This window comes from Podarcis erhardii (genome assembly GCF_964252035.2).
Source record: "Podarcis erhardii genome assembly, chromosome: 6".
Taxonomy (NCBI): Eukaryota; Metazoa; Chordata; class Lepidosauria; order Squamata; family Lacertidae; genus Podarcis; species Podarcis erhardii.
In genome coordinates this window covers 2,077,836-2,095,848 of record NC_138510.1, presented here as the reverse complement: position 1 = coordinate 2,095,848, position 18,013 = coordinate 2,077,836, and the positions used below count along the sequence as shown (strand labels likewise).

The 18,013-nt window shown below is 47.0% G+C and overlaps 1 protein-coding gene across 1 annotated transcript in view; it reads left to right on the top strand.

Moving 5' to 3' along the window:
• Positions 1-18,013, top strand: part of TTI1 (TELO2 interacting protein 1) — a 42,260-nt gene that overhangs the window by 9,350 nt on the left and 14,897 nt on the right. The window contains exons 4-7 of the mRNA XM_081867559.1: positions 3,891-4,036; positions 6,456-6,596; positions 9,749-9,953; positions 11,292-11,379. Of these exons, the coding sequence (XP_081723685.1) occupies positions 3,891-4,036; positions 6,456-6,596; positions 9,749-9,953; positions 11,292-11,379 (580 nt within the window). The remainder of the gene's footprint in view (positions 1-3,890; positions 4,037-6,455; positions 6,597-9,748; positions 9,954-11,291; positions 11,380-18,013) is intronic.

Below are 18,013 nucleotides of genomic sequence, written 5' to 3'. Positions count from 1 at the left end.
GGACATCTAAAGGACTGGCACCTAAAACTAGAAAAGTGGAAATCTGCCCAAAAACTTGCTCCGACCATAATGCTTTGAAAATGGAACTGAGACTAAACATAACCGGATCCTTCAGATGGAAAATGAATGACACTTTATTCAGAGATCAGGAGATTGTGAAGAAGGCCCAAAAAACTTTAAAAGATTACTTTGAGATAAATCTGAACACTACGGTGGAAAAAAGAACAATCTGGGACGCAAGTAAAGCGGTGATGAGAGGGTTTCTAATACAACAAAACACTGTAAAGAAAAGACTCTGGAATGAAAAGAAGCAGAAGATATTGGAGAGAATAAGTGAGGGTGAAAGGAAATTAAGATCTAGGCCCAAGTCTAAGGAAGTGCTGAGAGAAGTGAAATTTTTCCAGGCCCAATATATGAAACTGATAAACCAAGAAGTGGAGTGGAAAATTAAACAAATGAGACAAAGATCTTTCGATTCAGCAAATAAGTGTGGGAAACTGCTAGCATGGCAGTTGAAAAAAAGACAAAAACTAAATACAGTTACAAATCTAGAGATTGAAGGAAGAATGGTTCAGAAGCCTGAAGAAATTAGGAAATGTTTCCAGAGATATTTCAAAGATCTCTATGCACAAGGGCCGCAGAAAGAATCCGAGATAGACCAATTTATTAAAATTAACGGATTACAAAAAATTTCTCAGGAAATGAGAACAACCCTGAATGTTAAAGTTACACAGCAGGAAATCGAGAGTGCCATACAAAACCTCCAATTAGGCAAATCTCCAGGCCCGGATGGACTTACCTCCAAATATTATAAGGTTTTGAAGGACTATTTGATACAACCCTTGATGGAGGTATGTAACCAGATTATGGAGGGTAAGAAGGCACCAGAAACGTGGAAAGAAGCTTTCATCACATTGATTCCTAAAACAGAAACTGAAAAGACTCAACTTAAGAACTACCGTCCCATCTCACTCCTAAATGTGGATTACAAAATTTTTGCAGACATTTTGGCAAATAGATTTAAAAAAGTACTGAATGAAGTGATTCACAAAGACCAAGCAGGCTTTCTCCCGGGTAGGCATTTGTTTGACAACACGAGAAACATTATTGACATTTTGGAACTCTTACAAACAAATATTAACACTAGAGCGGCGTTAATTTTTATTGATGCGGAGAAAGCCTTTGACAACATTTCTTGGATGTTCATGAAGAAAAATTTGGAAGGGATGGGAGTGGGACGGGGGTTTGAAAATGGTATAGAAGCAATATATTCAGATCAAAAAGCTAAATTGATAGTAAACAATGTGGTGACGGAGGAATTCAATATTGAAAAAGGGACACGACAAGGGTGCCCTCTATCCCCATTATTGTTTATCTCGGTCCTGGAGGTGCTTTTGAATATGATTAGAAGGGACCGGTCAGTTCGGGGCATTGAGGTCGGAGTGAAACAATATAAACTGAAAGCATTTGCAGATGATTTGGTACTAACATTACAGGAGCCAGTTTCTAGCACAAAAAGAGTTTTGGATTTAATATCTGATTATGGTCGGGTGGCGGGATTTAAGTTGAACAAGCAAAAGACTAAGGTCTTAGCTAAGAATCTAACATCTACAGAAACAGATGAGTTTTTGAAAGAGACAGGATTAAATGTGGTTAAAAAGGTAAAATATCTAGGGGTGTTCTTGACTTCTAAAAACTTGAATTTGTTTAAGGACAACTATGAGAAATGTTGGTCAGAAATCAAAAGGGATTTGGAAACTTGGACAAGACTAAAACTTTCCTTGTTAGGCCGAATAGCAGCTATAAAGATGAACGTTTTGCCGAAAATGTTATTTTTGTTTCAGACCCTGCAGATTGTGGACAAAGTGGTATGCTTCGGAAAGTGGCAGAAGGATATTTCTAAGTTCGTTTGGCAGGGCAAAAAGCCCCGAATTAAGTTTAAAATACTAACAGATGCGAAAGAAAGGGGGGGATTTGCCCTGCCAGACTTGAGGTTATATTATGAATCTGCAGCCTTCTGCTGGTTGAAAGACTGGTTTTTGTTAGAGAACACTGATGTCCTAGATCTGGAAGGGTTCGATAACGCTTTTGGGTGGCATGCGTATTTGTGGTATGACAAGGTTAAAGTTCATAAAATGTTCAAAAACCATATTGTTAGAAGAGCAATCTTTATGGTCTGGACAAAATATAAAGACTTATTGGAGAGCAAAACACCAAGGTGGCTTTCACCGGTAGAGGCCAAGGCACGTAAGAGACTTAACATGGAGGCCTATTGGCCAAAATATTGGGAATTAATAGAAAAAGATGGTGACAATTGGAAGCTGCAGAGTTTTGAAAATGTAAAAAGCAAGGTGCGAGACTGGTTGCATTATGCCCAAATTTGGGAAATTTTTAAAACAGACAAAAAGGTTGGGTTCCAGGTGGAAAAATCGAAATTAGAGACAGAATTGTTAGATCCTAAAGACAAATTACTTTCAAGAATGTATAACTTGCTGCTTAAATGGAATACACAGGATGAGACAGTCAAATCCGCCATGATAAAGTGGGCACAGGATATTGGACATAACATAATGTTTGAGGACTGGGAAAAGTTATGGACCACCGGATTGAAATTCACGGCATGTAGTGCCCTGAAAGAAAATATTATGAAAATGATATACCGGTGGTACATGACCCCAGTCAAGCTTGCTAAGATATATCACCTGTCTGATAATAAATGTTGGAAGTGTAAAGAGGCGGAAGGGACGTTCTTTCATCTCTGGTGGACATGTCCGAAAGTGAAGGCCTTTTGGGAAATGATCTATAATGAGTTAAAAAAGGTATTTAGATATACCTTGCCTAAGAAACCGGAGGCCTTCCTTCTGGGCATTGTAGACCAGAATGTGGTAAAGAAGGACAGAATTTTTTTTATGTATGCTACAACAGCAGCAAGAATTCTCATCGCAAAGTGTTGGAAGACACAAGATTTACCCACACTGGAGGAATGGCAGACGCAGTTGATGGACTATATGGAACTGGCGGAAATGACTGGCAGAATCCGAGACTTGGGAGAAGAAACAATGGAAGAGGACTGGAAAAAATTTAAGGACTATTTGCAAAAATATTACAAGTTATATGAATGTTAAGAAAATGCACTTTTTAGGAAATACTAGCCCCAGCAACGGTAATTAGGTGAAATGAAAACTAAGGCACAAGAAAAGAGAGGTGAAATTAAGGAAAATTTTTATTGCATTATGTTTTAACTATAACATATAAGACTATGGTTACAATAACTTTGATTTTGGTAACATGAAATTGAAAGGTACAATAAGTAATGAATTGAAAGATATAATAATGAATTGAAAGATACAATAAGTAATGAAATAAGATAACAATATAGTTGAAGACTTCATATTATGAATATTGGGTTACAAATATATTGAAATGGGTAATATGACAAAATGAAAGATACAATAAGTGATGAAATAAGATAACAAAATGCTGAAGTTGGTTTTATAAATAATGCAGATTCGGGAAGATGTGGGGAAGTCCAAAAGATCCTGTAAAAGAAATATGTTTTATGAAACTTTTGTATTTTATTTTTTGTTCTTTTTTATTCTGTGAAATTAATAAAAATATTAAAAAAAAAAAAAAAAAGAATGGAGAGTTTTGTTCTTCTTGCAGTCCATGGGACTCCAAGAGTCTCCTCCAGCACCAGAATTCAAAAGCATCCATTCTTCGGCGATCAGCCTTCTTGATGGTCCAGCTCTCACTTCCATACTGCTTTGAGACTTTTTTCCTACAGTCAAGCAGTGCAGCATAAAGTTTATGAAATAACAATTTTAAAAAATGTGTTTAAGTTCCACCCTGTATTGTTCCCATAAGTGCCAACCCTCCTTTCTCCTTCCCAGAGGATCAGCTGCCTTCTCTGGAGCCAGAAGCTGAGCAGAGCCTGGAGACAGAGAGCCTGTTGCCAGCCCATGCCCAGACCGCCAAGGCCGTGATGGAGAGATGTGCCCACTTGCTCTCCGACAAGAGTCTCCATGTGCGGCTGAAGGTATGCCTTGGAGCAGCAGCCAGGCCACCAGGCGCTCTGCTGTTGGCCCAGCCCTGGAGATGGTATCTAAGTGCCAAAGGCCTTGCTTTGAACATGTAAAATGCAGTGAAACGAGTTGCTTTGAGCATGTCCACAGTCTCCTTTTCATGCGCCTGAGACTAATGGACTTGGCTCCCAGCTCAAAGGGCTGATCTTCAAACCAGCCAGAGGGTACCCTTGGGTATAATGCGAAAAATGGGTTAAATGACACAGTGCTTGGCCTCCTGTCTTGAGGAGCGCATCCTCCGTGTCTGGATGCTCTGAGATAAGGGTGTCACTAGAATTTTAATGGCCCAAAAATGGAAACAAGAAGAACTACCGACACTGGAAGAATGGAGGTGGAAACTGATAGACTTTGCTGAATTAGATAAATTGACAGGAAAAATCAGATACCAGAAAGACCACAAGTTCACTCAGGACTGGAGAAAGTTTACGATTTATCTGGAAAATATTTGTGATGAGCAGACAATGCTAGTTGGATTTAAAGAGGCTTTGTGAACGAGAAAGGGTATTGTAAAAGGGAAAAGAGCTGTAAAGATTTATAAACTGGCAATATAATTATAAAGGAAATGCGGAATAAATACAAAAGTATGAGGATTGCGGGGGGAGCGGGGGGAAGTCAAAAATTTGTAATATATTGAATATGAGTGTGTTTATATAATTTGTAAAAAAAAAATTTTCTTAAAGAGATAAGGGTGTCAGGTGCCCTGGGTCACCATAGCAACACCAGCAAGGACGAGTGTATGATTTGCGAAGTCCTTCGCCCTTCCGTTGGTTCAGGGATGTGGAGATAGGTATAATGGTCTCCAGGGCATTGTTTTTAATTAATTAATAATAATAATAATTTTTTATTTATACCCGGGATCAAGGCGGCTAACAGAAAACCAGGATCAAGGCGGCTAACAACAAATTTAAAACAATTAATTGATGCTACAAAAAACAGCATAAAATACGGTATCAAACGTGAATAACAATATAATCAAAAAATCTATTTAGGGGGAAAATCCATCCAGTAAACATTAGATGATCCCCAGGGCTAGCTGGCTAAGTTAGTCCTATTTGGGCCAGTGAGCAGGCCAGGGGAGAATTAGCTGTGGGGTCTCAGAGCGGGTGATCTTCATAAAAGGGGAGGGGGAGGGAAGGAAGGGGAATAAAAGATCATGCTGAATTCAAATTAAAGGCCAGGTGGAATAGCTCTGACTTACAGGCCCTGCAGAAGGAAGTGAAATCCTGCAGGGCCCTGGTCTCATGGGACAGAGCATCCCACCAGGTCGGAGCCACCACTGAGAAGGCCCTGGCCCTGGTGGAGGATAGTCTGACTTCCTTAGGGCCCGGGATTTCTAAACTATGAGTCTGTCCTGTTTTCCTGATCTTGTGCTGATGTTGAGCCGTGCCCTGTTTGCTGTCATGGTCTGACTCCGAAGCTGTCAGCTTAAGAGGCTGTAGGTTTTACACAGCAGCGTTTCGCTAGCATGGTGGTGGTGTTAGCAGATCTCTCTGCTCATAGGTCAATAGTAGTGTCTAGCTTCGTCTTTTGTCTGGAGACAAAAAGCACATTGTTCCTTTGAACTGTGCGGGAGAGGAGTTTTCCCCTTTAACTGGGGACTCTGGAAGAAGCTCTCTGCTGGGAGCAAGAAATCTCTGGAGACTCCGCTGGGGCTCCACACCCTCTGCCGACACATAGAATCGTAGTGTTGGAAGAGACCGCAAGGGCCATGGAGTCCAACCCCCTGCCAAGCAGGAAACACCATCAGAGCACTCCTGACATATGGTTGTCAAGCCTCTGCTTAAAGGCCTCCAAAGAAGGATACTCCACCACACTCCTTGGCAGCAAATTCCACTGTTGAACAGCTCTTACTGTCAGGAAGTTCTTCCTAATGTTTAGGTGGAATCTTCTTTCTTGTAGTTTGGAACATTACGCAAGTTGAGGGGTGGTCAGCTGTCAACTGACTCCCGCAAGTGACTACCACATTTTAGTTACAGATAGGTAGCCGTGTTGGTCTGCCATAGTCAAAACAAAACAAATTCCTTCCAGTAGCACCTTAAAGACCAACTAAGTCAGTTCTTGGTATGAGCTTTCGTGTGCATGCACACTTCTTCAGATACACAGTCCGTGTATCTGAAGAAGTGTGCATGCACACGAAAGCTCATACCAAGAACTGACTTAGTTGGTCTTTAAGGTGCTACTGGAAGGAATTTGTTTTGTTTTTACCACATTTTAGTCTTTGAAAAAGAGATCAAGGGCTGTTTCCTTCTCCAGGTGAGAACAAAGCAAGAGCGCTGAACACTCTTACATCGCAGAATCACTCGTCTAGCTGTCTCCACCTCCGTTAATGCCATTGCATTTCTCCTCTGAATTCTCCTGCGCTTCCCCTGGCAGGTCTTGGATGTCTTGGAGCTCTGCGTGACGGTGCTGAGCCCCCACGAGGGCCACCTCCTTCCGTTGGCCCATCGGACGTGGCCTGCCCTCGTCCACCGCCTGACCAAGGACGACCCCCTGGCTGTCCTCAGGGCCTTCAAGGTGAGCCTGTTCAGAATCCTCAGCACCCACCCACACCCCACCAGGGCCAGCGAGGGGCTGAAATCGGCCCCCAACGCAGTTCCGGCAAGGGAGGAGCCAGCCGTCTTGACCACAGTCTAGTTTTGTGGGACTGATCTGCTGAATTTGGGGCTTCCCCCTATTAGGTTGTATTGAACTTTTGCAGATTCTGAAAATGAAGGGTACTAAAACGTTGTAACGTGGCTTGGGGATTCAAAATATATTTTGGTTAAATTAATACAATTTAGTTTTCTTGGTAAGGAAAATAGCATGGAAATCATTGATTGCCAGGTATTTCCAGTTACATCACCACCATCGTTTAGCATTAGCTGACATTTTCAGAAGGTGAAATTAAAAGTTATTTGGTTTTCCAAAAGGAGTTTACATGATTCTTCATCAGATGTAGATTTACCGAGTTAAATGCTGTCTAGTCACAAAAATAATAGCAGATTTGAATTCCTCACACCCAGAAACACATTTTAAGGAAAGAGATTTGCAAAAATTAAGTTCCTCCCCTAAAATGGCACACCCTGGCCCTCTGTTTAATAAAACAGAGTTTTAAAAAAGAGTATGTGATAATAGTAATAATAAAATTTTATTTATATCCTGCCCTCCCCAGTCGAAGCCGGGCTCAGAGTGGCTAACAACAGTAAAAGTAACACAGTTTACATAAAATCACAATCAATTAATTGAAATACATTCTAAAATCAATTCATTCTAAAATCAATTCAGAATCAAATTAATGGCAACCATTGGGCTAGAGTTCTATGAGGATTACAAAAGGAGGGGGTCAGACTGTGCCCTGGCCAAAGGCCAGGCGGAACAGCTCTGTCTTGCAGGCCCTGTGGAAAGATGTCAAGTCCTGCAGGGCCCTAGTCTCTTGTGACAGAGCATTCTACTAGATTGGGGCCACGGCCGAAAAAGCCCTGGCTCTGGTTGAGGCCAGCCTAACCCCCCTGTGGGACCTCCAAGGTGTTTTTGTTTGAAGACCGTAAGGTCCTCTGTGGGACATACCAGGAGAGGCGGTCCTGTAGGTACGAGGGTCCTAGGCCGCATAGGGCTTTAAAGGTCAAAACCAGACCTTAACCCTGATCCTGTACTCCACCAGGAGCCAGTGCAACTGACTGAATGTGATCCCGTGGGGAGGACCCCATAAGGAGTTTTGCCACGGCATTCTGCACCCGCTGGAGTTTCTGGGTCAGTCTCAGGGCAGCCCCGGTTTCTGAATATCAGCTGCTGGAAACCACAGAAGGCCAATCACCACAGTGGCCAACCAGATGCCTGTGGGGAGAAACCCACAAGCAGGATTCGAACGCAGGAGCCCTTCTCCCCTCCTGCAGTTTGCAGCAGCTGGCAGTGAGAAGCATTGCTGCCTCCAAAAGAAGGCCAGTCGGCCGATGAGAACAACGCAAAATTCCAATAAGCAAAACAGGGAATAAAACTAACAGTCTGACAGTGCGGTCCAGTGCTGAGCTCCGTAGTGCTAACTGAGTCATGGGGGCACCAGGTTGGCTTCCGCAGCTGCAGCCTGGCTGAAAAAGCGAAGTGAAAAACAGGGTCACAGGGGGAAAAGTGGCGCAGCAAAGAGGAAATCTCCCTCCCTATATTTCATCTCCTGTTTGTTTCTCAAGGGCTGGTGCAAGATCTCGTCTTTTTTGGGGGGGGGGGTTGTGCTCCCCTTTTAGCGAATCTGGCCCAGCTGTGCGCCAGCAGATTCTTCCAGTTGCCAGCTGACATGGCAAGGAAGAAGCATTTGATGCCCTCCAGGCTTCCAGCTCCGAGATCTGGCCTACAAGGAGAACGTTTGAAGTGCAAATGGTTTGAGCGACTTAAAGCTAAAAGCATAATACACAGGGGGCCCCACCTTGGGGGGGGGGGACAAAAAAAAAAAAACCCCAGCCAAGCCTGCAATACCCAGCCAACATCTCAAGGACCAGGCAGGATTTTTTTGCGCGGGAGAGGAGAAGACGTTATCGAGGAACGCAGTTACCTTTTCAGCATTTTGAGATATGCTGCCAAGCAGCAGGGAAGGTGATACTTTTTAATTATAGAAATCCCTTTGATCGTGGTGGCCTCCTTTCTGAAACTGCAGAGAGGGAGGGAGAGAACTTCAGTGCGGCAGGGGACCCAACCTTCCCTGTGCTGGGTGGGCCTCCTCTTGGCAGCCGAGTTTAGAATCGTAGAATTGCGGAGTCGGAAGGGGCCCCAGGGGTCATCTAGTCCAACCCGCTGCGATGCCTAGAGGCTTAGCAGTTCTTGCACTTTCTTGTCTTTAGTCCTTTGCATGATGCTGCAGGCACCCCCAACTTGCACAGTCGCTCTCATACACAGAGCTGCGCGGCACTGTGCAAACAGTGTGGAAACCCAACCTGCAGTATTTGCTCCGAGCCCCCCAGATATGGGCTGAACGTGGTATAGAGAAAGAATAATAATTTATATTCATAGCCCGCCCATCTGACTGGGTTGCCCCAGCCACTCTGGGTGGCCCCCAACAAAATATTAAAAACACAATCAAACATCAACCATTTAAAAACTTCCCTTCTAAAAGTCAGATACAGTGGTACCTCTGGATGTGAACGGGATCTGTTCCGAAGCACCGTTCGCATCATGAGCGATTCGCCACGTCTGCACATGCGCACGATGTCATTCTGAGCGTCTGTGCATGAGCGAGCGGCAAAACCCGGAAGTAACCCATTCTGTTACTTCCGGGTCACCGCAGGATGCAACCTGAAAAGATTTAACCTGAAGCAATCGTAACAAGAGGTATGACTGTAGTTGTTTTATCTGACATCTGAGGGGAGGGCATTCCGCAGGGCAGGTGCCACCACCGAGAAGCCCCTCTGCCTGGGTCTTGTGGCAGATCGCCCACTCAGTGCAGATTCATGCAGAAAGCAAAACTGGGTGCAGGTGGCCTGGCACAGAGCGGCTGTGCTCTGAAGCAGAATGAAAAAGAGTCCTGCTTTTCATCGCAGGGGAGAAGGGGAATGGAATGGAGTATCCTGGGAAAGGGCATAGCTGGCTAGAAAACTGCACAGGAGCCCTCGATACGGCAGCATTTTGTTGCAGATTGCACTCATTCAAGCAAATGTGACTTGCTTCTGTGAATAAGAGCCTGTTTGGTGGAATTTCCACAGGTGCTGTGCACTTTGGGAGCCCACAGCGGCGACTTCCTGCGGCGGCGATTCTCCAAAGATGTCCTGCCCAAGCTGGCAGCCTCCCTCGTCACCCAGGCTCCGGTCAGCGCCCGGGCAGGGCCCATCTATAGCCACACCCTTGCCTTCAAGCTACAGCTCGCCGTGCTGCAGGGCCTCGGGTCCCTATGCAAAACTCTGGACCTTGGTGAGTAGTTAATCTGTGGAACTCCCCGCCACAGGAGGCAGTGACCAACCTAGACAGCTTTAAAAGAGAATTAGCCAAATTACAACAGCCGAACCTTTGTAACCTTAGGATAACATAGCTTGGAAAAACTATTTAAATGTACCTTCCCCCCAAAACCGGAAGCTTTTCTGCTGGGGTTGATAGGCGATGAATTAAGAAAAGCAGACCAGAGACTATTTATGTACCCTCCGACTGCCACCAGAATCTCAGTAGCCCCAAAATGGAAAACTCAGGAAATACCAACACTAATGGAGTGGCAGACAAAAATGGTTGAATATGTAGAATTAGCAAAACTGACCCACAGGATCTGTAACCAAGAAGAAACAAAGTTCAAAAAGGAACGGAGTAAATTTGTCGAGTATATAGGTAATAACTGTAGATGTTTAAAGGCTGTAGCAGGATTAAAATAAATCTTGTGATGTGTATAGAATGCAACTAAGAACCTGTGAAAGAGAAAATTTAATATGAAAGCCTGTTGAAGGGAGGGAGGGAGGGAGGTCTGTGCGCGATAGAGCTCGTCTTTAACATCAGCAGTAACATCTAGACCATGGGAGTGTTTCAGCCCTGTTCTTGAGTTCATTCAAAATCTAAAACAGCTTTATCTTATATTTCTTTCTTTGAATTTGTGCCATTTAGGTTTTTAAACCTTTTTGTAAAAGCAGCACTAGAATTTTCACAGTTGAGTCCTCAACCCTTTATTATTGTGCTTTGCTTTCTTCAAGTTGGGCTTTGTTTAAAACTTGCCATTTAGTTTTTCAAACCTTTTTTGTAAATTCACTATTAGAAACTGTACCTTTGAGTCCTCAATCCTTTATTACTGCTCTTTGCTTTTCCTAGTCAAGCTAGGATTATAATACGTCAGAATTTTGGGGGTTCTACCCTTGTTTGGTTTGACCAAACTGTGGGAGGCAGTGGAAGACAGGAGTGCCTGGCGTGCTTTGGTCCAGGGGGTCACGAAGAGTCGGACACGACTAAACAACAACAACAATAAACAACCCTTGTTTGAATTTTGGTCATTTAAAGTTTATGATTTTTCTATTTCCTTCTGAGGAAACTGAATAGTTCAGTGAAACGAGGTTTGTAGCCGACATCCCGTTAAAGGCTTTGTTCTATTTTAGGTTTTTCTGTCCTGTAGCTGATGCCAGGTGAGAGGCAGATGCGTGTGCTTTGTGGGAAACAGCCCTAAATCTTGCCTGACCCTCCTTGTTTGCAGATGCAAGCCGACGCTCTGCCCACCCTCCGGGGCGCTCCCTGCGTGAGTCGTCCTCTGCTGACGCTTCTCTCTTCCTGTTCCCACAGGTGAGGGCGACCTGAATAAAGTGGAGGACGCCTGCCTCCCCTACCTCAGCGCCAAGCAACCTGCCAAATTGCAAGAGGCCGCCTGCAGGTAATGGAAACGCAGGCAACACAAAGCCTTTCATGTTGTACCCGGAACAGAATTTCATAGCAGTGTAGGGTTCCCTCGGCCATCAAGTCTAATCCCCCCTCTCTGCAGAAAAGCTGCCCCCTCCTAGATCCATAAATATGCTCCACAAGCAACACCACAAGTCTGGCTGCTTCAGGTGACTCAGGCAAGTGAGCCAAGGTGCAGGGGGCCTTTCCCTTCACTCAACAAGGACCTGCATTCATTCATTCCATCATCATCTTTATTTTATTTATACCCCGCCAATCTAGCTGGATTTCCCCAGCTACTCTGGACAGCTTACAGCATATATAATATATATATAACATATATAAAACTAATAATAATAATAATAATAATAATAATAATAATAATAATATCCCGCCCTCCCCAGCTGAAGCCGGGCTCAGAGCGGCTAACAACAATAAAAGTAATGCAGTAGTAGCACAATAGTAAAATATCAAACATTAAAAGCTTCCTGATATATCTATACACTGTTTAGGGAAGGTTTAAATGTTTGATGTTTTATTGTGTTTTTAATATTCTGTTGGAAGCCACCCTGAGTGGCTGGGGAGGCCCGGCCAGATGGGTAGGCTATAAGTAATAAGTTATTATTTATTATTTATTATTATTGCTGCTTGATTGTTAAAAAAAAAAAACCTTGACGCAGTTTCCAAAGGGAATAAAACAGTAAAACTATCTGTAAAAACAGTAAAAAACAAAACAAAACCCAGACCTTTGAAACATCCCAAAGATAAAAGTCAGCTATGAACTAAAAAGAGATTGAAACATACATCCACTTTCTACATGTGCGGACAGTCCTTGCCAGACCAAAAAGTTTGGAGTCCAGTGAAGGCGCTTGCCCGAGGCCAAGTGGCAAGGGGTTCCAGAGTGTAGCTGCCGCCCCACTGAAAGTCTGAGTTCTTTCCAACGCAGAAAAGGCATCCTGTGGCCTTGTATCAGTGCCAGCTCTGCTGATCAAAGCGGTTCAGTGGGCACATGTGGGATCAAGGCGACCTCGTACGTAAACTGCTCCCAAGTTCTTCAGGGCTTCCTATGCTAATATTGACACCTTGGACTTGGCCCAATAGCAAATTAGCAACCGGTGCAGATTTCTGAGCACACACAGGTGTTCTCTGCGGACAAGACCCCCCCTTCTGTCAGCAATTGTGCTGCAGCATCCAGCACTAACCCCAGCCTCTTGGGATTCCAGTTCCAGGTAGGTGGGCCAGCCAACGAAATCTTCTTAGCATATAAGTCTCTTTGGAAAAAGGCAAATTTGCTTTAATGGGAAGCCTTCCTAGCCCTGCCTGCTGGTTTCACAAAACCAGGCAAAGGTGGCTCTCCCACAACACACCCATTTTCTTTCTGTTTTCTCTCTTCTGTCCCTTTGGCCCTGAACGTCACTTGTGCTTGCCTGAGCCCAAACCCATTTCTCTCCACCGCTTGGCAAATCCTGGAAAAGGACCAGACCCTCTGCTGCCATCGTGGCTTCTTAGGTAAAGGTGAAGGGACCCCTGACCATTAGGTCCAGTCAAGGACGACTCTGGGGTTGCGGCGCTCATTTCGCTTTATTGGCCGAGGGAGCCGGCGTACAGCTTCTGGGTCATGTGGCCAGCATGATTAAGACGCTTCTGGCAAACCAGAGCAGCGCACGGAAATGCTGTTTACCTTCCCGCCGGAGCAGTACCTATTGATCTACTTGCACTTTGACGTGCTTTCGAACTGCTAGGTTGGCAGGAGCAGGGACCCAGCAACGGGAGCTCACCCCGTCATTGCGGGGATTTGAACCACCAACCTTCTGATCAGCAAGCCCTAGGCTCTGTAGCTTAACCCACAGTGCCACCCGTGTCCCTGTGGCGTGGCTTCTTAATTGCTCTTTAATACATGTTTAGTCAAGGAAATTTGGAGGAGGAAAGAAACCCCCAGTCAACTCACATTAATAGCAGAAGAAGCACCAGTGGTTCTGTTGATAGGGCTCCAACCTGTTGGGATGCTGCTGGGAACAAGGGGGCATTTGGCAGCCCCCAGGTGGCTCTAGCCGGCAGCCGGGCGAACTCTGGTTCTTGGAACAGCATCAATCAGTGACTCGAGCCTCCGAAACCTTCAGAAGCTGAGCACGCTCTTATCAGCAGAGTGAACAAATCTTCACAAGGGAAGTGGCGGACAGAGACATGTGTAAGCATTATTTACAGGCATTTATTCAGCATAGTTCAGGAACAAAGGAAAAGCATTCCTGCTTCCCTTTGTGTCCAAGCAAACCAGCACTACAGCAAAAGCAATATACAACGGATGTTCCCAGCAGGCTGGAAGTAAACAGACAGGTGACATACAACAACTCCACATATCTGTTCCTCTTAAGGCAGAACGGAACATCGATATCCTAACACAACCAAGCCCAAAATGCCCTGGGGGCAGGGGCAAGCGCTGAGGGTCCTTGCTCTGCCTCAGTGGGAGCGAAAGTCCTTTCCCATCTCCAAAGTTTCTGCAAGCTTCAATTCAAGTTACGTGAGCCTCTCCCTTCCCAGAGGGACGCCCAGCCTGAGTCCTTCCTGCCAAACAGAAGACAGAGAGAAGATGCAATAGCCATCTTCAGAGATCTGAAGGGCTGTCGCATGGAAGAGGGAGACAGCTTGCTTTCTGCTGCTCCAGAAGGGAGGGCCCGAACCAAGGGATTCTAGTTACAAGGAAGGAGATCCTGATTCAACATTAGGAAGAATTTTCTGAGTGTAAGAGCTGCCCAACAGTGGAACAGACCCCCTTGGAAGGTGCTGGACACTCCTTCGCTGGAGGTTTTTAAGCAGAGGTTGGGTGGCCATCTGCCATGTATGCTTTAACTGAGATTCCAGCATTGGGGGGGGGGGTTGGGCTAGATGGCCTTTGTGGGTCCCTTCCAATCTGCTTTTTAAAAACGCCGTGCACCATTTTATAAAGTTCTATAATGTCGCTTGTTACTCTAAGCTTTAAAAAAGGCCCCAGATGCTGCAACCTTTCTTCATGGACAAAGTGGGTAGAGAATTTTTTTCTCCCTGTCTCATAACACACAAACATCCAAGTTGATGCTGGAAGACTCAGGACAGATCAAAGGAAGCCCTTCTTAATAAAAATAGTAATTGTCAGAGCCACCCTGGGTCCCAGCTCACAAGAGACCAAAGTCCAGTCCAAGCTATATACAAAAGGTTTTATTGAAGATCATTGTCGTCATTACATCCAAACTCCGTGGCTCCGCATCTGTTACCCTTAGATGTTAGAAGTCCCCTCTGAGTCCGTCCCTCCCCTGCACCAATTTAAGAGGCTTGTACTGCTCCACCTTTTCCTCTCTTTCCTTTTCCGCAGGGTCTTCCTGCCCCCCTGTCTTCCCTCTTTCCGGGACTCCCCAGAGGCTGAGTCTTCTCCCGCCTGCTCCCCCCTCCTTCGTGCTTTGGCACCAGGCTCCTCCTCAGAGCTCTCCTCATTTCCGCGCGCCTCTATATTTGAACTTGGCGCGCGTACGTTGCCTCTGACCTTCCCTTCTACAGTTACGCTGCTCTCGGTACTACACTCCTCCCTTTCAGGCAGGACGTCTTGCTCCGAACTCCTCCCCCTTCCTCCTTCCAGTCCTGCTCTTTCTGACACACTGGCAACTCCCCCCCCTCTACTCCGTTCCGACGGGGGAGCTGGTCCCGCTTTGCCACTCCCACTGGGGATTCCCTCTTCGTTCCCCTCTCTCTGACTGATTCCCTCTCTATTGCCCCTTGGCCTGACCAGGGGGGCTCCCTTCTGGGAATCCTCTGATTCGCTAGACGGACTTTGGGACAACCTCGGCTCGTTGTCGTCCTCTTCCTCCTCGCCCTCGCTCTCTGTCTCCTCTCTCCCTAAAACCCTGACATCCATCCCCCCCTCGAAGCCCCCCCTTCCCCCCTTCCGCTCATCGGGTGCAGGTTGTGGAAGCTGCCGCTCTTCGGAGGCGGACGCAGGATACAGATTCTGCACCTCCATCTCCTCTGTTTGCAGTTCGTTGTACGAGTGTTCGAATTCGGGTTCTTGACCCAAGGTGTTCTCTTCTCCCTCCTCCATTGGTACCTGGTCCGGTGCTGCCTGCCAAGGTCCCGTCAGCCATTTCCTGCGCCAGTCCTCCTCTGGTTGCTCGTCCCACCAATAAGAGGGTTCTGTGTCCACCCCCGAACACGATCCCCTGGGCGAGTTGGAGTCCGGCGACCTTTCTTCAGCTGAAGAAAAGCCGTGGAAAGTGCTGCCTGAACATGTGGGCGTAAAGAGCCAGTCATCAAAGTACTCGGCTGGCATGGGTCTATGAGGGAAAAGGGCATGGAACTCGTCTTTTAAAAGAGGTTCGTCTAAGGCGTAGCCCGGCACCCAACCATTGGCACTGACTGGGGCACCCTCTCTGACTAGAAAATATTCTACTCCCTCTTGCCCCCATCTCGAGTCCAGGATCTCTGTGACCTCGTTGAGTGGTTCGGCCCTAGGCGCCCTCTCCCTCTCCTGTGACTTAGTGTGTTGTTGCGTGACTGTGTCAGACTCCTGAAACCTGTGCGGTGCCTTGTAGGGAGTGAGCACCGATCTATGAAAGACCGGGTGCACTCTGGAACCTTCGGGGAGGGCTAGTCGAAAGGCTACAGGGTTGATTTTAGCCTCCACCTGGTACGGCCCTAACTGCCTGTGCCCCAGCTTCTTCTTGGCCAACGACTTGGCTGGCATCGCTTGGGCCGCTAACCACACCCAGTCCCCCACCTGGATCTCCTCTCCCTCTCTCCTGTTTTTGTCAGCCTGCACCTTATATGCTTGCTTGGCCAGCTCTAAATGTCTCCGCAACTCTTCGTGCACCTCCTGCAGCTCCGCTGCAAACTGGTCGGCTCCTTGCGGCACCCCCTCTCCCGGTGCCACGAACCCCGGGAAGGTTCTGGGGTGACGACCATTGTTCGCGAAAAACGGCGTCACCCCCGTGGACGCGTGCTTCGTGTTGTTATAGGCAAACTCTGCCATCGGCAGGTAGTCCACCCAAACTGCTGGTCGCTGGTTGGCGTAACATCTCAGGTACTGCTGCATGATCGCGTTGACCCTCTCAGCTTGGCCGTTGGTTTGTGGGTGTCTCGCCGACGTGAGGTTGATCTTGACGTTCAGGATACCTAAAAGCTTCTGCCAAAAATTGGAAACAAACTGGCGCCCCCTGTCGGACAGGATGGACTGCGGCAGCCCATGCACCTTGAACACGTGATCGATGAAGAGTTTGGCAGTCTGTTCCGCCGTCGCCACCTTTGCGCATGGAATGAAGTGCGCCATCTTGGTGAACAGGTCCACAACCACCAGTACCGCCGTCTTCCCCCTGGAGCTGGGCAGGTCAGTAACGAAGTCCAGAGCTACCCTCTCCCACGGTTGCTGTGGCGTTTCCAGCGGTTCCAACAGCCCAGCTGGCTTCTGGTGTACTGGCTTGAACCTCTGACAAGTGTCACACCTGGCGACGTAATCCGCTACCTCTCCACGCATCCGGGGCCACCAAAAGTCTCTTGCCACCAGTTCTATTGTCTTCTCCTTACCGAAGTGGCCCGCACAGGGGGCGTCGTGCAACTGCTGCAGAACCTTTGCGCGAAGCTCGTCGCTTGGCACGTAGAGGGCACCTTTGCGAGTTAGCAGCCCGTCGCGTAGTTGGAACTCTTCGCCACTCTGCACACCTCTGCGCAATTCCTCCATCTTGGACTGTGCGAACTGATCCACTTGCAACGCGCGTCGCACCGCGTCCAGATCTACTGTGGCGGCAGCGCACGACCACGCCTGCGGTGCGAAAATGTGCTTGGCTGCTACAGGCGCCGCTTCATCGAGATATTGCGGTTTCCTGGATAGCGCATCGGCTATAACGTTGGAATCTCCTGGGACGTACTCTATCCGAAAGTCGAAATCCGCGAAGAATTCCGCCCAGCGCATGTGCCTCTGGCTTTGGAGCTTCGCCGTGCGCCAATACTCTAGGTTCTTGTGATCCGTGCGGACCTGTACTGTGTGCTTGGCTCCTATGAGGAAGTGTCGCCACGCTTTGAAAGCTGCGTGAATGGCTAACAGCTCCCTGTCCCATATGGTGTAGTTTTGCTCCGCTTTGCTGAGCTTTCTGGAGTAAAAGGCACCGGGTCTCCAGTTTCCATGTGGATCTTCTTGCAGGAGTACGGCTCCAACCGCTCTGTCTGACGCGTCGGTCTCTAGTTGTATGGGCTTGCCTGGATTCACGTGCAGCAGCTGCTCCTCGGAGGCGAAAAGGCTTTTAAGCTTCTGAAAAGAGCGCTCCGCCTGTTCCGTCCACACGAACCTCTTTTTCTTGGAACTGAGAGTGTCCGTGATCGCTGCCGTCTCCTTTGCAAAACCTCTGATGAATTTGCGGTAGAAGTTGGCGAAGCCGATGAATCTTTGGACTTCCTTCCGATTGCGAGGGCTCTTCCAGTCCAACACCGCGCGGACCTTGGCGCTGTCCATGGCCAGCCCCTTGTCGGACAGCTTGTAGCCTAGGAAATCCACGTCCGTCACATCAAACTGGCACTTCTCTAACTTGGCGTAGAGCTTGTTCTCCCGTAGTCTCTGCAGGACTTCCTTTACGTCCTTCTCATGGGCCTCCTCCGTTTCCGAAAAGATCAGGATG